Source organism: Armigeres subalbatus, chromosome 2, assembly GCF_024139115.2.
Source record: "Armigeres subalbatus isolate Guangzhou_Male chromosome 2, GZ_Asu_2, whole genome shotgun sequence".
In the NCBI taxonomy this organism is placed as follows: domain Eukaryota; kingdom Metazoa; phylum Arthropoda; class Insecta; order Diptera; family Culicidae; genus Armigeres; species Armigeres subalbatus.
The window spans coordinates 171505830-171530592 of NC_085140.1; the positions used below are offsets into that span (position 1 = coordinate 171505830).

Consider the following 24763-nt stretch of genomic DNA (forward strand, 5'->3'; position numbering starts at 1 on the left):
TTTCGCGGATGACATGGACATTGTCGGCCGAACATTTGCAAAGGTAGCAGAACTGTACACCCGCCTGAAACGTGAAGCAACAAAAGTTGGACTGGTGGTGGATGCGTCAAAGACAATGTGGACGGAACCGAGCGCGACAGGGCCCGCCTGAGAAGCAGTGTTACGATTGACGGGGATACCTTCGAGATGGTCGAGGAATTCGTCTACCTTGGATCCTTGCTAACGGCTGATAACAATGTTAGTCGTGAAATACGAAGGCGCATCATCTGTGGACGTCGGGCCTATTACGGGCTCCAGAAGCAAATGCGGTCAAAAAAGATTCGCCACCGCACCAAATGTGTCATGTACAAGACGCTAATTTTGGGGCAGCAGTGACTACCCAACAAACATTGGAAGCTGGTAAAGCTCTTATTCAGACAAAAATATACTTCTTCAGTCAAAATACTAGCATATTCAGCTTAAATTGTTTGTTGGCTATGTCCAAGGGCTTGACAATCCCTCCCCAGGCCATCTGCGAGTTGTGGCGCCTGCCTAGGATGTGGTGGGGTTTGACAGTGGGCCCTGTTAAACCTCTATAAAAAGCTGCATGTATTCGCAAGTAGGCTCCACCAAAGCGACCGTGTGCCGCTCAAAGCGCACAAGCCCAAGTCCTGGTGTTAGGTGGGACGCTAAACAGCCCTGACACGACGGCCCTCCGGCGAGACAGGAGGTTTGCGCAGGCCCAAGTGGCACTCCCAACGGAAGAGCAGCTAGGCGCAGCGTCTCTTGAAGATAGCTGGAGAGATATTCGATCCGCCATTAGTAGCACCACAACCGCTGCACTTGGCACGGTGCCCCCGGATCAGAGAAACGACTGGTATGACGGCGAATGTGAGCAGTTAGTAGAAGAGAAGAATGCAGCATGGGCGAGATTGCTGCAACACCGCACGAGGGCGAACGAGGCACGATATAAACGGGCGCGGAACAGACAAAACTCGATTTTCCGGAGGAAAAAGCGCCAGCAGGAAGATCGAGACCGTGAAGAGACGGAGCAACTGTACCGCGCTAATAACACACGAAAGTTCTATGAGAAGTTGAACCGTTCACGAAAGGGCCACGTGCCGCAGCCTGATATGTGTAAGGACATAAACGGGAACCTTCTTACGAACGAGCGTGTGGTGATTCAAAGGTGGCGGCAGCACTACGAAGAGCACCTGAATGGCGATGTGGCAGACGAAGATGGCGGTATGGTGATGGACCTGGGGAAACGCGCGCAGGACATAATTCTACCGACTCCGGATCTCCAGGAAATCCAGGAGGAGATTTTCCGGCTGAAGAACAACAAAGCTCCTGGGGTTGACCAACTACCAGGAGAGCTATTTAAACACGGTGGTGAGGCACTGGTTAGAGCGCTGCACTGGGTCATTACCAAGATTTGGGAGGAGGAAGTTTTGCCGCAGGAGTGGTTGAAAGGTGTCGTGTGTCCCATCTACAAAAAGGGCGATAAGCTGGATTGTAGCAACTACCGCGCAATCACATTGCTGAACGCCGCCTACAAGGTACTCTCCCAAATTTTATGCCGTCGACTAGCACCAACTGCAAGGGAGTTCGTGGGACAGTACCAAGCGGGTTTTATGGGCGAACGCTCCACCACGGACCAGGTGTTCGCCATTTGCCAAGTACTGCAGAAGTGCCGCGAAAACAACGTGCCCACACATCATCTATTCATCGACTTCAAAGCCGCATATGATACAATCGATCGGGACCAGCTATGGCAGCTAATGCACGAAAACGGACTTCCGGATAAACTGACACGGTTGATCAAAGCGACGATGGATCGGGTGATGTGCGTAGTTCGAGTTTCAGGGCCATTCTCGAGTCCCTTCGAAACCCGCAGAGGGTTACGGCAATGTGAGCCACCCACCGCGAGTTTGCATCGGTGGTGACGAAATCGAGGTGGTAGAAGAATTTGTGTACTTGGGCTCACTGGTGACTGCCGAAAATGATACCAGCAGAAAAATTCGGATACGCATAGTGGCTAGAAATCGTACATACTTTGGACTCCGCAAGACGCTCCGATCAAATAGAGTTCGCCGCCGTACCAAATTGATAATCTACAAAACGCTCATTAGACCGGTAGTCCTCTGCGGACACTACTGCTACTGCTACGGAAAGTGCTGCGTACAATCTATGGTGGGGTGCAGATGGCGGACGGTACGTGGAGGTGGCGAATGAACCACGAGTTGCATCAGCTGTTGGAAGAATCATCCATCATTCACACCGTGAAAATCGGACGACTGCGGTGGGCCGGGCACGTAGCCAGAATGTCGGACAGTAACCCGGTGAAAATGTTTCTCGACAACGATCCGACGGGCACAAGAAGGCGAGGTGCGCAGCGGGCAAGGTGGATCGATCAGGTTGAAGATGACTTGCGGACTCTCCGTAGACTGCGTGGTTGGCGACGTGTAGCAATGGACCGAGCCGAATGGAGAAGACTCTTATATAACGCACAGGCCACTTCGGCCTTAGTCTGAATAAATGAATGAATGAATATCAATATGGCTACAAATGTGAAAGACAACAACATTGCCCTACGTGAAAAAAAATGTAGCATATAAAGGAGGAGTTTTATTCCAACCCCATCTTTGTAAAATGTTTTATAAAAGAATGGGTTGTGTTGATCTCATTGATGCTTGACCACCTGTAATAAGAAATGCTATTGGCTCTTTATTCGATTTTGGCTGAATTTATTGATTAAGACTAAGGCCGAAGTGGCCTGTGCAGTACTTAAGAGTCTTCTCCACTCGGCTCGGTCTATGGCTACACGTTTCGCCAAAGACGCAATCTACGGAGGGTCCGCAAGTCATCTTCCACTTGATCGATCCACCTTACCCGCTGCGCACCTCACCTACTTTTCACCGGACTACTATCCTACATTCTGACTAAGTGGCCGGCCCACCGCAATCCGATTTTCGCGGTGGTTGGTTCTTCCAGCAGCTCATGCAACTCGTGGTTCATTCGCCTCCTACACACGTCCGCCATCTGCACCCTACAATATATGGTACGCAGCACTTTACTTTCGAAAACTCCCAGTGCGCGTTGGTCCTCCACAAGCATCGTCCAGGTCTCGCGTCCGTAGAAAACTACCGGTCTAATAAGCGTTTGGACCTGGGTGCTGCGGATAGAGCTGTTTTTCAGCGCTCAAGCGAGTAGAGGGATATTTTGAAATCACTACCACAAACAAAATTATTGTACGTTTACTTGCTAGGTGGACACGGTCGGTTAGAGCTGGGTGGTGCGGATAGAATCGATTTGGTTGTCAAACTTAAAGAGGCTGCACTCATAACAAAGAGATGAAGTGTCAAAATTGGAACAGCGCATTTGCTGTCAAATCAGTTGTTCCAATCGAGCACAAGGTTGTTAAAGGTAGGAGTATTGCGTCTCTTTGTTTTTCCAGGCTCGTTAGTCAAACTGAAGCCAACATTTTCTATTGTGCCGGAGCCAAACATTGAAGATTGTGGTTATGTTCGTTTCTGATCTAATATTGAGAAGTATTGTTATTATTTGGGGAAAAAATAAAAATAAACTTTTTTTGAGTTTTGTATTCTTTGTAACAAATATTCTCACATTATATTTCGAGTGGAAAATTAGTAGAAATGCAACTAAAAAGCACTCGTTTCAAAATTTCTTGAGATTCAGCAACTGATTGGAGCATGAATGTAAGTAAACAATCGTCTCTATCCGCAGCACCCAGGGTTAGAGTAGCCGTTCCACCAAGTGTTCGTTAAAGTACAGTCCACGACCTAGGCCCAACTAACGAATTCGGTTTTTTAGTTGGGTCAACTGACAGCCATTTGAGCACGTGTATTTCGACTTGAACATCACAAATGATGTCCAGTATTAGTATTAAAATCCCAACCAGCGAATTCCGACAAAGTAAACGTCCAAACAATTCCAACCAGCAATCTGAGTGAAAGAGCGAATATTTGTTTACCGGCAACCACGTGCTTTTTGGCATTTGCATTTTTGGCGGACAAAAGAATGAGCACGTGTCCCAGTAGGTGAGGGGTAGTTAGATGTATATGATATTTATTACTTGATCGTGAGATATAAAATGTTTAATACTTGCCCCAAAAAACCGCGAAAAAATACGTACATTATTTCATAAAGTTCTGCGACTGTAAAATTGAAGAATTAATTTCATTTTGACTAAATATTTGTAATCATTAAAATTAGGTTTTAAAGGACATTAACATTGCCGTTCCCCTCGATTTTTTGCGCTTACTCTGAGTAGCCGTAAAAGTAATCGGGAAAATCTTGATAGCGAGTAAATCCACAATATATTGCAGTTAAATACTTGGCTGTCAAACATTTCCCGCTCTTCGAATTTCTCTTTCCATGCTGCACGAGGGCGCACAAATGCTCTAGACTCTAAATGACTTTACGATTGTTCACATTCATTCCTGCTCCAATCAGCTGCTGAATATCGTGAAATATGGTAACGAGTGCCTTTTATTTGCATTCCTACTAATTCTCCACTCGAAATATAATGTGAAAATATTTGTTACAAAGAATACAAAACTCAAACCAAGTTTATTTTTATTTTTTCCCCAAATAATAACAATACTTCTCAATATTAGATCAGAAACGAACATAACAACAATCTTCAATGTTTGGCTCCGGCACAATAGAAAAGTTTGGCTTCAGTTTGACAACCAAATCGATTCTATTCGCACCACTCAGGTTTGGACTCTCTATTGGTTTGATTCCAGCCACTATGCGTCTCCGAATTTCTCTGCTGGTATCATTTTCGGCTGTCACCAGTGAGCCCTAGTACACAAGTTCATCTGCCACCTCGATTTCGTCACCACCGATGCAAACTCACGGTGGCTGTGGCTCACATTGTCTTCTATTGAACCTCTTCCTATCATGTACACTCAGAAATAGAACAAATCCATAATAGTACAAAAACAAATCTATCTTTATATTTTCGAAACTTATACTTAACAAAGTTTAAAAAATAATCTATTTAAAATTAGAATTTAATCTACCACCGAATTTTGCGACAATATTCTACCAGTGTATTTGTCGCTCTTGAATTTTCTATACTGTCATATTTTTTCGTCACCTTTGCCATTGTTGTTTGATCTTTTTGATCCCGGAGTTTTACTTTTTGATCCCGCTGATCCCGGATTTTGTACGATGATTATGGCTATATGCAGAAGACAGAAGTTGGAGGTAGGTTTTTGAGGTAATATTGTTATAAAACATTGATCATTGATTTTGCTTTCAGTACCGAATATCGTTCCGATACGTTTCGATAAAGGCTCATATACCAATTAGGTTGCGGATTAGTGTGATGCTGTCCCACGAAATTCCCAATCTAGATGGCGAATTGGATTGCAAGAATGTGCATCCTTAGGAGTTCCAATGTCGACCAATTTCAACATAAGCAAACATTGATTGCTCTGCAATGCACGGAACCATCCGTCAAGCTAGGTATCAATCCGAACAAAAAATATATCCTCCGGATCGTTTGAGCACGGTAGCTGCTGGTACTCTATGCGCCGTTACAAAAAACCGGTAAGTAATTTCCATTACCCTCTACTTTTTTGTTTTTCATTGGATCAATAGAATCTTTCACTTATTTAAGGTCATCTTCCTGAAGAATCCATATTTTTTGATTCCAAGAAATTACGGAGATTGTAGCTGCCGTTCGTTAAACGAAAATCGAAGAAAACAAGGACAAAATCAACATCCATTAATGAACTGGAAGCGAAGAATCATCACAGGAATTAACTGTTGCAGCAAATAGATTTCAAATAGAATTGGATAGTAACAAAATCCAAAAAGTGCGAAGCTAGAACAAGGATCGGTAAAACCTGGGAGGTGAAACAAAATCAGCGCACTCGAACAAATTAAGGCCCCATGGATCAGCGAAGGCAAAGAGTTCGGAGTGAAGAACATCCAGTTAAAGCTCAACAAACTCGAGGAAGTGGATGAAATATGAGCAGAAACATTTATATTTTAAGTTGCAGCATTTTTTTATTGTTCACAAAAATAAATACTTTTTGGCAAATGTTTTTCACTGCTGTTTTTTGTTTGTAAACATTGGGTGATTCTAAACAAAATAAAATTAATTCTACCAATACTATTTTTGTTATCCTCGTTCTATACTATTCCTAAATAAATGAAAGTTATACTAACCGAGTATAACCAGAGTATAAACGAAGCTGGGGTCAACCAGGCGAATAGCCAGTTAGAATGACTTTAAATCTATTTAGTATAGAGTTTTCTCAGAGTGTACTTCGTCTTTGACGTGCAGACGTGATATAGACTTCCTCCATCTTTTCAAAGCTACGACGTCATCGGCGAAACCAAATAGCTGGACGGACTTCCCCGCATAATTACAAACTGTACATGGATATTTTCCCGTGCGGTCGACAACAGTATCCTTTACTGTTGACAACTGTAAATGAAAAATCTCATATAAAGTTTTAACAGTTTGTGGTACGGTTATTTGATAAATAACAATATGTTAAATGGGTTGTTAAGTTATGTCACCATAAAAAATCGTCTGTTTTTGCGTGCAAAATTTTCGCTCAACAGTATGATAAAATGTTGACATATAATGCAGGAAATAAAGAACATTTTAGAGACAGCATGTTATATGTTGACATTTAGTGATGATGTCGAGCAGTTATGGTTGAATCGATCGAAAAGTATTCGATAACCGCAACGTAAACTGTGAAGCTATTTCTTAAATCGTAATAATGATTCTGACCATATAACATGTTGTTTTTTATTATGCGGGTCGTGAAAATCGCCCCATTCGTGTCAATCCCTGCCCTTCGTATTACCCCTTCCAAAGGATGTTGAACAGCAGACACGAAAGACCACCATCTTCTTGCCGTAACCCTCTGCGCATTTCAAAGGGACTCGAAACGCGCATCACCCAATCCTTCGTCGCTTTGATCAACCGCGTCAGTTTATCCGGAAATCCGTATTCGTGCATAAGCTGCCATAGCTGGTTTCGTTCGATTGAATCACATGCGGCTTTGAAATCGAATGGTGAATACCTAGTCCGTGGGGGAGCTGGGCTGAATGGTGGAGTTGTAAACCTTTGGCATACCTACAGGAAAAGTCATGCTAACCGACGATTGATCAATTTCGTTAGAGCTTGTTTTGAGACATACCTAAATGGACTAGATACTCTATTTGGATCAAGTTTTTGTACACCTGGGCAGTAATGGGTAAATTGTAAATACAGGCGTACCTCGATTATATGGACATTTTCGATGCAAAAAAGTCCATATAATCGAATTTTCCATATAATCGAAGCAAAAAAAAATCTCAAAATGATTTTTAAACTATGAAAATAGTTTTAATACAATAAAAGAAAATATCTATTTATTGCCTTACAGTGTAATCCGCATGTTTGGGCCCATTTTATGATGATTCAGAAAATTTGAATTTTTTATTAGATCGTAACCGTTTTTAAGTCGCTAGTTTGCAAACCGTTCTAAGATTAAGTTAGTAATAAGACTTTTTTTTAACCAGTTCATTGATTTGGTAGGCTCAGTCGTGTGTGACAATTTGCGGAGCCACAATTCTCAAGTATGCTCATCCGGGCGTTTGATGTTGAAAACGGTTTAGCGTGGCGTCACGCTCGATTTTGGTTTGTTAGGGAGCATCTTTCGAATGGCCAGAGTTTCGTTGTACACGGTACAGAGAAACAGAAGTAATAAAGACTTCATCAAGCTTTTAGTTATCGCCCAAAAGATTATTTTAAGTAGAATGATGGTTCATATTAATGACAATTCTATTTTTGCTGATGAGCAATTTGGTTTTCGCCATGGGCATTCAACCATTCATCAGTTATTAAGAGTTACGAACTTAATTCGGCTCAACAAATCTGAAGGATATTCGACTGGAGTTGCTCTTCTTGATATAGAGAAAGCATTTGACAGTGTTTGGCATGAAGGTTTGATTGTAAAATTGATGAATTTTAATTTTCCTCTGTACATTATTAAACTGATCCAAAATTATTTATCAGATCGCTCACTGCAGGTAAACTATCAGAATTCTAAATCTGATAGATTACCTGTAAGGGCTGGTGTCCCCAAGGCAGCATACTGGGGCCCATTTTGTATAACATTTTTACTTCTGACTTACCTGATTTACCACCAGGGTGTCAAAAATCTTTGTTTGCAGATGACACAGGTCTCTCAGCCAAAGGGCGTAGCCTTCGTGTCATTTGTAGTAGATTGCAAAAAGTTTGGATATTTTCTCCACTTACTTGCAAAAATGGAAAATTCCCCGAATGCTTCCAAAACTCAGCTTATAATTTTCCCACATAAGCCGAGAGCTTCTTATTTGAAACCTTCTAGCAGACATATTGTCACTATGAATGGGGTTCCAATTAATTGGTCTAGCGAAGCAAAATATTTAGGACTTCTGCTAGATCAAAAATTAACTTTTAAAAATCACATTGAAGGCCTTCAAGCTAAATGTAACAAATATATTAAGTGTCTATATCCACTTATAAACAGAAAATCAAAACTTTGTCTTAAGAACAAACTTTTGATTTACAAACAAATTTTTAGACCTCCCATGTTGTATACTGTGCCAATATGGACTAGTTGCTGCAATACTAGAAAGAAGGCACTTCAGAGGATTCAAAATAAAATTCTGAAAATGATTCTGAAGTTGCCTCCGTGGTATAGTACCAATGAACTTCATAGAATTTCTAATATTGAGACATTGCAACAAATGTCCAACAAAATAATTTCCAATTTTAGACAAAAACTTTAACTCCTTATTACCCTTAGTATAAAATAGGTTAAGTTTAGTTTAAGTTGAAAACATTGTAATTCCTACATGGTTCAATTCTACCAGAGGCAATTGAAATGTATTAATAATAACTAAAAATATAACATAGCAAATAAGGATGATAGTGTTAAGAAAACACGGAACACCTAGTCTAAGAGATGAATGAATGTATTAGATAATTAGCAAATAAAAATAGTAAAAAAAAAAAAAAAACTTCATCAAGCTTAATGTGGACACAAAATTACACTTGTTTAAAACTTCTAAATACAGTGTACGGAGAGCTATATGTTCGCTTCAAAAACAAACTTTATATGGAAGCACTGGCACTTATCCATATTCGTTTTGATCGCAGCAAATTGAATTCGACGGAGATTTTTTCCCATTGTCTCCTATTGGAAATTGGCCGGATCGGACTATGGGCTCTGATGTTATGGCCTAAATACTTTATATGCAAAAACGCCTATAAACAATCACACTTGTCTGACACTTTTAAACCGATCCGCTTGCAACAAGTTGCGGTTGATGGGGATTCTTACAATTATTTTAAATGCATGTAAATATGGATCCTCAGTCCCCTATCAGGTTTATACTTTGGACTATGTACCTGGGTGCTTTTGTTATTGGCAGTCAATTTCTAACTGAACAACGGAATGAAGAGCTGGACACCGTAACCAGAAGTCACGGTTATAATGATTGAAAAATCTAGCTGAGCATATTCTTGATTATATTGTCGCAATTGAATCCTTCCTATCAATGTAAATTCATCATTAAATTCAAATTATTCTTGCTGCCTGCACCATTGGTAATTTTCTTTAAACAGCAATTCATTTAAGAACTGCTAACTTCGTCCCCGATATTCAATTTCTCTGCCTGTCTTTAAGCATCAGTATAATCCGCGAGCTTTGTGCTGAACGAACATAAATACCGGAATATTGGATAACTTTTTTTGAAAGTCTTCTTGTGGATTTTCGCGGCACTGACAGTGGGGGGAAATAGTAATCTCTCACCAGGCCTTTTTTCTTTCCCGCAAAATAATTTCTCGGCGAAAATATGCATGTGAGTGAGCATCTTCTGCTCGTGAATATAAGTGAGCATTACGATCGCTGGTAGCAGTCATTAAAAAAAACTCTTTCAGTTTCCTGGACATACTGCTAAAAAAATCAGTCTCAGTGGTTCAGATTTACTGGATGGTAATGCGTCATCCGTTTTTCTACACTCAATTCCACGCACCAAAAGCAGAAAAAAGGTGGAAGTAAAGGTTTAACATGTGGCCGTGGCTTTTGTTGATGCATGAAATATGCAATTACAATGAAAGTTGCAATGTAAAAATGGTGAATCAATCTTAGCAGCGGACCATATGATTTAGTATGCGGCTTCTTATATAGCTTTTATACCATCAGCGGTTCTGAAAAAGTGTTCCGATATCTTGGCTATCCCTCTGTGCATGCTTTTCACTTATCACTCCGTCAGCAAAAGTTTCCTACTCAATGGAAGTGCTCTACCATGTTTCCGGTGTACAAGAAAGGAGACAAATACGACGAGAGAAACTACCGAGGCATTACTTATCTTGGCGTGGAATCAAAAGTGTTCGAGTCACTGATCTACGAAAAACTGTTTATCTCATGCAAAAACTACATCAGTTCGTATCAACATGGCTTCTTTCCGGGTCGATCCGTAGAAACGAATCTAGTCAGTTTTACATCATATTGTATGGATAATATGCGCAAAAAGCTCGAAGTCGATGCCGTGTATACTGATCTACAAGCAGCATTTGACAAAGTGAATCACGACATACTGCTTGCAAAACTTGAAAAAATGGGATGCTCTACAACATTCTGCAACTGGCTTCGATCATATCTTGTGCAACGTCAAGTGACCGTCATCATTGGAGATCACTCATCCCACTGTTTTTCGAACGGCTCCGTAACGTAACTTTTATCCTGCAGCGTGGAGGCCTGCTGTTGATGTTTGCAGACGATCTCAAATTATACATCGTTATTCGAAATCTGGCGGACTGCCAAGAATTGCAGAAGCTCCTGGATTTATTCAAATGTTGGTGTGAGCGTAATATGATGGTCCTGGCTGTTTCAAAGTATTACGTAATAAGCTTTCATCGCACAGCCGAAACCGTGGTTTTCGATCATAGTATCGCAGGTACAACTTTACAACGTGTGGATCATGTTAAAGATCTAGGCATCGTGATGGATGACAGGCTAACTTTCAGACGCCATTTTTCAACTACGATCGACAAAGCGAATCGCCAGCTTGGTTTTATTTTTAAAATCTCAAATGAATTCCGCGATATTTTATGCTACAAAGCCTTATACTGCTCATTGGTACGCTCTCAACTCGAATTTGCTTCTGCTGTCTGGAATCCATATCAAGCTGTTTGGACTGCTCGGTTCGAAGCTGTGCAACGCAAGTTCATACGATATGCCCTGAGCCATCTTCCATGGACGGACCCGCTAAATTTACCACCGTATGCTGATCGCTGTAGTCTGCTGGGGCTAGATACTCTTTATAAGCGGAGAAACGTGGCGCAAGCCGTTTTCATCGCCAAACTTCTGTTATCCGAGCACGGCGTGCCAGATTTGTTGGAAAAAATTCCATTGTATGCACCCTCACGATCCCTTCGACCTCGAGATTTGCTCTTCGAAGAAAGGCATAACACTAATTATGCTGCCAATAGCTGCTTTGGCGCTATGATCCGCCATTTCAACGAGGTGTCGGACCAATTCGACTTCAACATCAGTTCATTCGCGTTTCGTCAACGGCTGAACAGATATTTTATCAACCTTTAGTTTTAAGTTTTCATGTCAGTCAGATGAAATAAGCAAAATAAATAAATAAATAAATAAAACATGCCATACTGGCCCTAATTTGCCCCAGTGTACCTTAATCAATCTAAATCAATGTAAAATATGACGTGGAATATTCAACAGCTTTTCAAACTCCTAAAACACGAAAATGAGCTGAAAACAAATGTCCATATAATCGAGGTAAAAAGTCCATATAATCGAAGCCCATATAATCGAGGGTCCATATAATCGAGGGTCCATATAATCGAGGTATACCTGTACATACAACAATTCGCGATTTTTGTTTGCATTGAACCCTGAAAGAAAGAAATCCTTGAACAGTTCACAGTTACTGTTGATCTCACTACGAGAATGTTTTATGTATCCATGGTTACGAAAGCGACGCGGTGTTGCTAACTACCACCTGTTGCATCTATGCAACATGTTACTATGCCAAGCAACCACGTGTTGGATGCCACTTGTTGGAATGTTTTTGTTGTTCAATGAAACATATATGTTTGTTTAATTTGGTTACTATGGATACCGTTGCCACAACATATTCATTTGACAGATTTGGGAACAAATGCGAATAAATCGATAATTTTCCATTGAAAAAGATTTTTATTAGGCGCAATAAAGAATTGTGAAAAAATGCAATTGAAATTTATGAAAACTGTTGTTGAAGCACAGGTAAGTTGTTTAAACTTATTAGGAAGGCACTCGGGTTGATTTCTATGTTCTATTCAACTAGGATTACCTGTACCGCGTGGCCGGCCTAGCATGGTCACCGAATAATCAAAAACTTGCTGTAGCTACTGCCGATCGCATGATCTTGCTTTTCGACGAAAATGGTGAACGAAGGGATAAGTTCTCCACTAAGCCAGGCGATCCCAATGCAGGGAAAAGCTCGTACGTTATTCGCGGGATAGCATTCAGCCCAGACTCGAGCAGGTTGGCCGTGGCGCAAAGCGATAACATCGTTTACGTTTACAAGCTGGGCGAATCATGGAATGAGAAGAAGGTCATCTGCAATAAATTCCCCCAAGGCGGGGCAGTAACTTGCATCACTTGGTTGTCTGGTGGAATGATCATCGCTGGACTGGAGGACGGTAAAGTACGGTCGCTGCATTGTAAGAACAACAAATCTAAAACGCTTTATGGGGCGGAGAGCTTTGTGGTGTCACTTGCCCCCAATGCCAGAGGCACAGGACTGCTGTCTGGACATGACGATGGTTCAGTTATTAAATTCTACATAATTGAGGAACCGGGTGAGACTTCGGGAAGAATTCTACAACATCCTGTTTCTCCCGTGTCGTTGGCTTGGCCTCAAAGTGGCATATTGGTAGGAGGATGCGATAAAAAGATTTGCTTCTATGATACCATCGGTCGATTGATTCGTAATTTTGACTACACCAGAGATGATATGGAGCGTGAGTTTACGATAGCAGCTTCGAGCCCTAATGGTCAGGCAGTAGCTGTTGGCAGTTTTGATAGAATTCGTATTTTCACGTGGAGTCCAAGGCAGAACACCTGGGCAGAGTCGCTGTGTAAAAGTATTCCCAATTTGTACACGGTGACGGCCATTGCATGGAGAAAGGATGGCTCTCGATTAACTGTAGGATCTCTTTGTGGAGCTGTCTTAGCTTACGAGTCGGTTTTACGTCGAACAATTTGGCAAGATAAGTTTGAGCTAACTTTCGTTGCGCCAAGCCAGGTGTTGCTTAAATCGCTCCATGAGCCCACAAATACAATGATTGTCGAATCCCAATTGGGGTTAGAGATCGATGATGTTCGAATTATGGGAAAGGATAATTATTTGGTTGGACGTACTGAAGACTCCCTAATTCTGTGTGATCTTATACGATCGTTGACTAGCGAGATACCTTGGATAGCAACTGGCAGGCACGAGAGATTCTACTTTGAAAATCCTACGGTAGCACTAATTTTCAATGCTGGTGAACTATCTTTGGTGGAATACGGAGAGAACTATATCCTTGGATCAGTACGAACAGAATTTGTCAATCCTCATGTTATTTCAGTTCGCCTCAATGAACGCGGAAATTCTTCAAACAATAAGAAACTTGCATATCTACTCGACATGAAGACAGTTTGTGTTGTAGACTTGATCCTACAGTCAACGATCACACAAATAACGCATGACTCTAAAATTGACTGGCTAGAACTGAGCGAAACTGGTCATAAACTATTGTTTAGAGATAAGAAAATGCGCCTTTTGTTGGTGGACATTTTGAGTGGAAAGAAACAAACTCTCCTGGCAAAAGTAGCATTTGTTCAATGGGTTCCGTCAAGCGACGTAGCTGTAGCCCAGAGCGATTCAAGCCTAGCAGTTTGGTACAACATAGATCTACCAGAACATGTGACCATCCTTCCAGTTCGAGGGGATGTTTTCGATGTCATTCGAGAAGATGGCAAAACAGAAGTTCATACAAGGGAAGGCGCTTCAGAACACGTCTACCATCTGGACGAAGGATTGGTGGAGTTCGGAACGGCCGTTAACGATAGTGATTTTGGTAGAGCGATATTCTATCTGGAATCGTTGGGCGATAAACCTGCTGGGAAAGCAATGTGGCATAACTTGGCAAATATTGCTCTTGCTCAGCAAAACCTACGTGTTGCCCAAAGATGTTTTGCTGCATTGGAGAATGCATCCAAGACATTCTACATTGGAGAAATGATCAAAATTTCAGAGAAGTTCGAAGAGACTACCGGAAATTCAGGTATGAGTTGCCCAGAAGTAAGGGCCAGAATGGCACTGCTTGGTGGAGATTTAAGGTATGTTATATGTAGTCGAAGGAACTTTACGTTTTATAATAAAAGATTATTCCAGGTCTGCAGAGCGAATCTACATTGAACAGGGTGATATTGAAGCGGCACTCGATATGTACAAAAAGCTGCGTAGATGGGACGATGCAATCAAACTGGCAGAACGTCGAGGGTATCATGGTTTGAATGAATTGAAAGAACAACAGATGGAATTCCTGCTGAACACGAACCAAGAGGAGAAAGCCGGTGAAGTGCTGGAGGAACGCGGAGAGAAGGACAAAGCAATGACGTTGTACATGAAAGCAAACAAGCCCGTGAAGGCAGCCAAGTTAGCTCTCAAAACTCCTCATCTTTTGTCCAACGAGAACATTGTATCAAGAGTGTCCGCATCACTAATCAAAGCAGAATTATTCGAACTGGCGGCAGAGTTGGCGTACAGAACAGGACAACAGGAGAGTGCCATAGCCCTTTACAGAAAAGGAGGAGCGTATGCGCGGGCGATTGATCTTGCCCGGTTCGTATCACCAGACGAGGTGACCAGCTTGGAAGAGGAGTGGGGTGATTGGTTAGTATCGAAGCGTCAACTCGATGCTTCTATCAGCCATTACATAGAAGCTGGTAGCACGGTCAAGGCTCTTGAAGCAGCGGTAGGAGCTAAACAATGGCGTAAGGCTGTCCAAATAGCTAAAGTTGTCGATGATCCGGAAGAAATAAGGAAATATGCCGTCGAACTAGCAGAACATCTTTGTTTGATAGGAGATGTGAAAACTGCTGAAGAGCTGTTAATAAGAGCCGAAATGTACAAGGAAGCAATCAATCTTTTGAACAAACACGGCAAATGGGAAAAAGCGTTTGACATAGCGGAGCAATACTTGAATACCGATGACGTAAAGGACTTATTTATCAATTTAGCAAAAGGTCTCGAAACGGAGGGAAAATATCGTGATGCCGAAAAGGTCCTTCTGACTATCAATGAACCGGACATTGCGATCAACATGTACAAAGAGTTGGAGTTGTATGACTCCATGATTCGTTTGGTGGAAAGATACCATAAAAACTTATTGGAACAAACTCATGCTTCGCTAGCACAGCAACTAGAAGGGAAAGGTCGGTTCAAAAATGCTGAAGTGCACTTTCTTGCCGCAGGAGATTGGAAGGCAGCTGTCCATATGTACTGCAGTGCGAATAAGTGGGAAGAAGCTCATCGTGTAGCTAAGCAGAAAGGTGGTGATGGTGCTTCCAATCAGGTTGCATTCATGTGGGCCAAATCACTTCCAATAGAGGGAGCTGCACGGCTTCTTACCAAAATGAATTTGATAGATAACTCAATTGCGTACGCTTGTGAGGCAGGTCAGTTCGACTTTGCACTGGAACTTTGTAGAGCCAGTGGAAAGCCGGCTGATGAAGTACACTACAAGATTGCAATGGCTCTGGAAGATGATGGCAAATTTACGGAAGCCGAAGCAGAGTTTTTGTTGGCAAATAAGCCGAAGGAAGCCATCATGATGCATACTCACGGTGGAGACTGGAAGTCTGCTCTTCGTGTTGCAGAGAAATACCTTCCTGAGGCAGTCAAAGAAGTGCTGCTCAGTCAAGCGGCATCCGCTTTGGAGTCTAGAAACTACCCAGAATATGAAGCTCTGATGATTAGAGCTGATAGACCCGATTTGATTTTGGAACATTACAAAGAGTTCAACATGCTGAACGAAGCGTTGCGGATCGCCAAAGAGTACGTACCATCTGCTTTGGCAGAGGTGCAGAAGCTGTATAACAAAGCAAATCGTGGAAGTGCTTCTAACGATTCGAGGTATCTGCTTCAGAAAGCATCGGAGTGTGCAAGAGCAGAGGAATTCAAGAAAGCTACGGAATATTTGTTGCAGATCAACGATGGAAACGCCGATGAAGCAACTGTGGGTAGAGCTTTGCTTCGTGCGGCTGAAATTTGCAATCAGTTCTTGGAAGGACCGGATGCGGCTGAGATTGCTCGAGAACTTGGACCACGCTTGATAGAGATCAATCAGATTGGCCCCGCTGCCCAGTTATATTTGGCTGCGGAGCTTCCCCGTGAAGCGGTTGATGTATTTATCAAAACCGATAACTGGAACAAAGCACGTCGACTTGCAAAAGAAATCGACCCGCAGTTGGTAGCCTATGTTGAGGCCCAACAAAAGTCACGATTGAGGAATCAGGGCAACATTGAACAGTTGGCGGATATTGATATCTTGGGAGCGCTGGACCTGCTTGCCGAGCAAGGTCAATGGACACGATGCATCGAAAAAGCTAAACAGCACAGTGTTCCCGTTTTGCAGAAATATTTGGCCCAATACGCAGCTCAATTGATTCGTGATGGTGATTGCATTGCTGCACTCAATCTGTATTTAGAGCACGGAGTTCCACCTGTCGCACAAAATTTCAACATCTACAACCGAATTGCTATGGAGTGTTTCGCTTTGCGTGAGCCCGATGGCATCCAAATATGGAAAAATCTACGTAATTTTCTTCTGAATTTGGTTCAAGCACTTCGTGGTTCAGATCAGGCGGAGGCGGACGTTGTCGATCGATTTGAACAGTTACTCACAATTGCTCACTACTATTGCACTCGAGCGGCATGTCGTCAAGCCCCAGCTTTGCAATCGATTGCCGTCAAGATTTCCGTAGCAATGCTTCGTCATACCGATTTCATTCCATGTGACAAAGGATACTACGAAGCTGGAATGGATCTTCGTGGAATGGGACGTGAATCGGAAGCATTTGTGATTCTGAATCATTATCTGGACGTCTGTGAAGCGATCGAAGAAGGTTCTGGCAACCTGGTCGACCATTCTGACCTCTCGTGCACGGATTTCCCCAGTTCGGTCCCGATACCGGCTGAGTTGCATATGAAAAATGAGCTGAGCTTGCACGAGGAAATCCGTGAATGGGTGTTGGCCGTCAGTATGGACCAGAAGGTCGATCAGGTACTGCCAACCGATGACCGGAATCTTTTCGAGTCCAGTTTGGGAATTTCGGATCAGGCTTGCTTGGTGAGCGGTTATCCGGTGATGGGACGCCAACCCGTCGTATTCCAGCGCACTCATCGGTTGGCCAACAGAGATGCCTGGAGTAAGTTGACGGTTGCAGCCAGGATGGCACCGCAGACGGATATACCCAACGTGATTGAGTTCATCGAAAAATGGTGCGGCCCAGCTAATTTTCTTTCTGGATAAATATATTTAATCATCGAATATGACATCACTAGGATTGATATTAAACTTAAAGGCACGTTTGAAATGTTTCGGCACAAAATTTTTTTTTGAGAACTTTCCCAATAAATCTGCTTGTAGAAGACAAACAATTTTCGTAGAAGTAAATGGTTGTAGATCTATAAATATGTGCCTTCCGTAGCTCAGTGATAATACGCACCGAGTGTTGGAAGAATCATGTTCAAATCTCAATCGTCGAGGCGTCATGTACGGGCTAACTCGCTTGCGAATCTGTAGGGAGGGAATCGCCCTTGAGTTTTTCGGACAGAATCGCATCGCTTCGCTCACTCGCCGAAGAAAAATGATTTCGCACTAAAAAGCGTCAAAACTCAAACTAGGCTTATATGTTGCTTACATATGCATTTATTAGTCATTGTTTCAAGCGAAAAAAAGTTAATTCAATGCACTCAACAATGTCCTTCACACGCAAAAGTCATGCAATGAGGCAAACGCAATTCAAATCATTAGCGATTCTCTGGGCCATGATTTGAATCGCCGATGAGATTTGAGAATGTGAAATTTTACCAACACTGCGCACCAATAGAATGGTCCAAATAAAAAATACATTAATCAACAAAAAATAACATTGGCGTTATAACCGTGACCAATTCCATTTGGATTGAATGGACGGTATTTCGAAATTGTGTTTGCATCGGTTTCGACTAATGATGTCAATGGTGCTCTGGAACAGCGCCGGATTGGCCTGTTTGCGTCGGTTTCGACTTGAAAAGTCGAAGGCGTGTTGGAAGAACGTCGGAATGATGGCCCGTTTTACTTCGGTTTCGGCTCTGGAAGAGCTCCGAATTGGCCTGTTTTCTCATCTAGTGTAGGTGACTCCACAGCTTGTCCATCGTCGCTAATATTTATTCTGTTCACCGATGCAACGTCACTTCCACTATTCACTGCTTTGTGCGAGTGAATAGCAGAACTATCGTGCGATCGGCCGAAATATTGTGTTCTGCATTGCGCGGCCGCTAATAAGAGTAGCCATCGAACAGGTAAGTGCAGTGCGTGTTTTAGTCGTTGGGAAAGGAATAAAATATCTATCTTGTGTTTGGTGGCTTATGCGTATGTCGCGCGAAGTCGAAAAAAGCGCGTTTTTCAATAGTTTGCTGTAGCCATCGAGCAAGTGAGTACAGAGTACTGCGCTTCCGTGCGGTAGTCTAAAACGCGAATCTCTTCAGTTTTCATATGCCACCGGGCCTGCATGTTTTAACTTTTAACTCGAATTAGTGTTATTTCCCATCCGATAGATCGTATCGCTTGCCAAAGTGAATCCAGATAAATTATCCTTTGTAACTAAAACGATATCCTATCCCAAGACAATCGTGGAGATGCAGATGTATACTCGGTCTCTAGTAGCATCGAGAGTCGGACTAACAATCCTTCCATTCCTATATGACCGTAAGGACGTGGCCGGCGCCGTGATTGACTTTAAATATTTGAGCTCCCGAAACGTGTACATTGAGAATGGGTAGCTAATCCCAAGCCCCATTCATTGTGTTCTCTGTACAATTTCGCAAGTTCAGTCAATCATCAATTCATCAATCAATCATAATGCTCATTTATGACTGCGGTTGAATACTGCAGTTTAGTGGGCTTTGTGGTCGTGTGGTTATTGTTGACAGACATTGTATCGCATTGTGCTGCGGAGGGTGAGTTCGATTTCCACCTCAGTCGCAAAACCTTCGTAAAAAAGTGTTCGGGAAAGCAATTGAACGTTGCGTGCTGGTCCGTTGTCTAATGTGGTATTTCTTTTCCTTCAAAGAGCATGGACGCATTAAGGTGATTATAGAATGAAGCCCGTGGTGAATTTCAAATTCACCACACGTTTATCTGCATACATTTCCAAAAGCCCAAATCTGGCGTAATAGTTTTCGAACAGTGCCAAAACTCAAATTATGATTGTTCAGCATAACTAAGCAAACGATCTACCATTATTTCAGCCGCATACGCGTTATGGTTCTTTCATCTCGTGCTCTTGAAAAAAATATTGGAAAAGCACGTGGTTTACAAAATGGCCGATTTCTGGCTTCATTCTATAATCACCTTAAAAGTGTGTTTTTTTTTCAAATCAATCTTGCAAGCGACTTCATGCAACGTTTAACAACGAGCGATGGAATACCGTCCGGCGGACCTTATCCCGTGCGTGGAGGATTTTAACCAACATTTTTAGGTCTTCTAAATTTTATTTTTTCTGGATTTTTCTTGGAATCCGTAAGTGAAACTTTTTTTTTGCAATTTGCGAAACCAAATGCATGGTGATCCCTTCCTGCTTAACTGTAGCCGGGAAATTAGTTAAGAATGTTAAATACTTACAATATTTTGGTAGTCAAATGGTGCCAGACGTAGTACCACTATCGACAGCCCAACAAATAATGAAAGCTGATAGAGCGATAGAGCTTAGAGTGATAATAAAATCTGTATGAACAAGTATTACAGTAAAATCAGCAGGGATTAATTTCAGCGGTAAACATTCAACCACGTTAATCTTTGCAGATGCGTATTTCGACCTCAACTGTGAGGTAAAACGTGGAGGAATTAAATGGAAATTACATAACTCGTCTTGGTATGACAGTTGAATTCCAATACATTTAATATTCATTCCCACAAAAAATCAACAGGGGCCCTAATTGGCCGTGCGGTAAGACGCGCGGTTACAAAGCAAGACCATGCTGAGGGTGGCTGGGTTCGGTTCCCGGTGCCGGTCTAGGCAATTTTCGGATTGGAAATTGTCTCGACTTCCCTGGGCATAAAAGTATCATCGTGTTAGCCTCATGATATACGAATGCAAAAATGGTAACCTGGCTAAGAAACCTCGCAGTTAATAACTGTGGAAGTGCTTAATGAACACTTTGCGAGGCGGCTCTGTCCCAGTGTGGGGATGTAATGCCAATAAGAAGAAGACAAACAATCAACTATTGCTTATTCAAGACCATACATAAATTTCATTTGATTATAGATTTGATTTGTCATTCGCGTGAAGAGTGATTTGCGAGTCCATTCAAACATCATTAGATACACTTACATATTTTTGCCATCAAAAATGTGTGGCTATTTTTGTATGGGGAATAACGTAACTGCATACCCGCCTTTTTTGTTAGCAAAATGAAATTACAATCAGCTGGCATGCTCAAATTCTTTCTGGTATAAATAGACGAGAGATATCTACATGTGGAGTTACGTTTATGCTGCTTCTTCCATTTGTTTGCATTTGAATCCTTTCCCGGCGTTTATCAACCAGCCTTTCCAATACTTCCATTTGTGTGGGTGGTGAATCTTTTATGCTGCTGTTGGGTGCAACAGCAGGAAAAGCAGAAACGAGAAACATAACAACAATTCGTTTCCTCGACCATTTCTGGTGTATTCCTTCAGCTTCGCCCTGAAGCCACACGCTCCGTCGGTTGGTTGCCGGAGCGTACAAACCGAGATGGGGGTGTAGTGGGGGCTCAGTGAGTCGTGTAACCGTCGTTGTCGGTCGTCAGAAATTGTTGAGAAGAACAAAGAGGAAAAGTCGACGACAACAAAAACATCGTGCTCACTTGTTAGAAAGCACCAGGAAGGGTATTTTTAGTTTGAAACTGTCCAGGAGGCTGCTTTTCCGGGGATGGTGGCGGAAATTCATGAGCTGTGTTGAATGTTGTGAGCATGAGAATGAGAGAGGAAACGGCGCATGTCACCTGTTGCGAAATATGCAAGGAAGCGGTGGCATCGCTTATGTGTGATGTTATAAATCTGTGTCGGGCTAGTTAGATGTTAGAAAATGGCAAGGTAAATGACCAAACAACGTGGTTCGCTCTCTAGGGGATGGTTTTGAGAGGGAGAATGTTCAATGAGAGAAAAAGGTTACGATATGTTACGATGTAAGCCAAATTATAATGGGAAATGGTTATTTATTACATACATTAAATTTATTTAGAGTGAATTCAGTTATTTGCATTATTATCCATTACTGTTTTATTCAGCCGTTCAAAATAATACATCAGATTTCCACCATTTACTCTGGTAGAACTGAAAGAATTTTCAAGAAATAAATGAGAAACGATTTTGAGAGAAATTCCTTATCAGTTATTGTGTTGTGCATAGGTACATGGTTGCCACGTTCATTTATGCAATACCGTAGTAAGGAATAATTACATGGTGTGGAACTGCTCTGGCTTGAGTTAAGTCCTATGATCTTTTACATATTTTAAAATTATCTATGACATTTTCTCCTGCCGATAATTTTAATAATGTTGTTCACTACATATACTGAAGTTAAACATTAATTTTAATAACAATTCACGTCAAAATAGTCACAGTGGGGCAGGGCAACACGATAAAAATATGTAGCTTTATAAAAGCAATTATTGTGGCCAAAATGTGAAAGTTTTAGTTATTCTCGTTTTATGTTAAATGCGTTTTGTATTAGTTTTGCGATCCACGGCCTCTTCAGGTTATTTTGATTATAAATGATGATTTTCATGGAAATATCCCATTTATTGAGTTGTCCTTCCCATCCTAAAATGCCACATAGGGTAAGACGGTATAATACGCCCCACCTGGCCAAAACGCCCCCCTTTGATTTCTAGATAACTACAACTAATTAAGGGTCAAAATCAGTTGGTACCTATAAGTATTTGTAAACCCATCATACTATGTGAATGTGGAAGTATTTTTTGTATTACACAATAAAAATAATAGCAAAATACAAAAAGTTACAGTTTTGATGTAACTTTTCATGTTTGTTTGCTCAACATTCTGGAGCGACGCTAGCATATTGTCCGCAAAATTTGCACTGGAACACTCAATTGGGCAACAAAATTACTTTTCTCAGTGGTTAATATTATATAAAATTGCTTCCATCTTCAAAAATTTAACGATTTTCGAAAACATGTTTCACTGACCAAAACGCCCCAGTGTAGGCAGGACGATATGCCCTTACCAACTGGACACAAGCGAAGCGAGCCTGCAGCAGTTGCTTCTAAATTGTATGGGAACTATTGAAATGTAATTCACACCTGCTTAAAGGGACCTATGTTGGTTTTTTAATGTCAAGTGCTTAAGGACTTGTAACCTTTTTATTATGGGATTGATAAAATACTAATGAAGGGCTATGAAACTTCTTTGGCTAAGGTGGGGCGTATTGCCCAGGCACTTGTTAAAATCCATTTTTTCGCGACTTTTCAAAAAAGCTTTATTACGTGTTATCTATAAGATTTTTATATGACTACTCATGGGCAATGCATTTGCGACTTTCTGGACTACCAAATAACACAAAGTTTGCATAAATTGTGTTGAAAAGTAACAAGTTATCGAGGAGTTGCCTTAGGGGGGGCATATTATACCGTCTTACCCTATACACTACTAGGATTAGGTCGTGTAGTTGTCCTATTCAGAGTCTATTATATAGAGTTGCGCAAAGGGTGCGCACAAATCTACCTATTGAACTATCAAACCGTTTACCTATCGAGCACATTCAACAAATCTCGGTTAACTTTTCAGAAGGACCTCAGTATATTTTTTTTCATAAATTAATTTGAGTATGTATTGCAATTATCAGATCAATATGAAGGTTTTTGAACGCAGTACTCAAATTGATTCAAGAAAAAAAAATTAGGTCATTTTGAAACGTTAAGCACTTGTGCACTTCTTCTAAAATTCCGGCCCCTAGTTTAGGTTAGTTCGCCGACTGGCTGGCTAAGATCCACTGCTACGTTGTCTCGATCCCTCGACGGTCGTGCCACAAACTTCCTAACTGGATCCTCCAACAGTTGCTAATCAGCATCACTTTTGTTTTGTGGTAGGCAAGCTGCCGCTTGACGCCATTCGTCCTGTTTTCAACTGCGTTGGTCGTTTCCACCACCGGAATTTCTACTTCTTCCAGCGAGTCTCCGGTTATCGTAAGGACGACATCGTCCGCGAATACGAAGATCTTCACGCCTTCGGGCAGCTTCAGTTTTAGGAATCCATTGTACATAATGTTCCACAGTGTTGGGCCTAGTATGGAACCTTGCGAAACACCTGCTGTAACCCTAATCGACTTCTGCCCCGAATTCGTTTCCTAAACCAGAATCCGGTTCTGGAAGTAACTCTTAAGGATTCTTCACCAGTAGTCAGGAACCCGCATACCATGCAGCGCTGCGGCGGTTAAAAGCGTTTTTGACGTCAATCGATTTCCGCGCCTCTTATTCTTGGCCGCTCTCTCTGAAACTTCAATGACCGTCCTGATTGCATCCATCGTCGATCTGCCTTTTCGGAAACCGAACTGCTTTTCCGATAAGCCGGATTCGCCGTCCGTGAACTGCGTCAGCCGATTAAGGTAATTAATTTAATAGTCGTTATAGCTTCACGAAAAGCCACCTTTCGCTCCTTTCAGACCATTTCAGACCTTGGCCTCTGTACGCTGGCTCTAATTTCCTCGGCATCGTTGTATCGCAAGCCCTCGCTAGCGTTTCCGTCAGCTGGTCTGCGTCAAAGTTTGTAGAACCGCTGTCTGCTCGAAGTGATTTGATAAAAAGATCCTTATCGAAGTCCTTCGTCTTCCATCTTCGTCCACCAGCCCTTGTCTTTCGTCTTACCATCGGCGTACGTGTTCCAACACTATACCGGATCGCTATGGGTATAGTCTTCACAAACTCTACAGTTCTTGTTTCTCGCCAGTGATGGACTGCAGAACGTGACGTTGGCGATGGACTCCCTGTGAAATGTACTGACGCATGATGGTGCCTTCGTTTCCCAATGTCACTTCCAGCTTTGCCAGCGCCTCGAGCAAATCTCTGGCGTTGGTCAGTCTGCTTCCTCTTCCACTGTCAAAGCGTTAAAGTTCAAGAATAGAATATTTAGTGCTGGATTTATAGTTCGACATCCGAACTACATGTACTGTTGTGAATACTCTCGAAAAACTGCCGAAAATGTCCCCAAAAACGTCAAAGGGTCGTTTTGCCCCGGGGGTGCATAATACCCCAGTTTCCCCTAATTGCCACGTCGCACATTGCTTCTGTTGTCGACTGCTACAACAGTTGCTGTGCGGGGTCGCAATGATTGAGATTTAACTCGCCTTCGCCTTCTTGTAGGCAGGGCATTGGAAGCCACCCGTCGCTGTCCGGGCTTTCGCAGTTTTGCGCCTGCTGGCCAAATGCATGAAGC

General features: G+C 42.1%; 1 protein-coding gene and 1 long non-coding RNA gene across 2 annotated transcripts; both read left to right on the forward strand.

Annotated features, from left to right (window-relative positions):
* Positions 1-5083: 5083 nt before the first annotated feature.
* On the forward strand, positions 5084-6047 carry LOC134215490 (uncharacterized). The gene is made up of 3 exons (XR_009980191.1): positions 5084-5217; positions 5273-5562; positions 5633-6047. It is a non-coding gene; the product is annotated as an uncharacterized LOC134215490 (long non-coding RNA).
* A 6150-nt stretch (positions 6048-12197) lies between these two features.
* On the forward strand, positions 12198-17695 carry LOC134215491 (intraflagellar transport protein 172 homolog). Its single transcript, XM_062694671.1, has 3 exons — positions 12198-12299; positions 12361-14402; positions 14458-17695. Exons 1-3 carry the CDS (start codon positions 12261-12263, stop codon positions 17597-17599), a joined length of 5223 nt encoding a protein of 1740 aa, XP_062550655.1. The 5' UTR covers positions 12198-12260; the 3' UTR covers positions 17600-17695.
* Positions 17696-24763: the final 7068 nt, after the last annotated feature.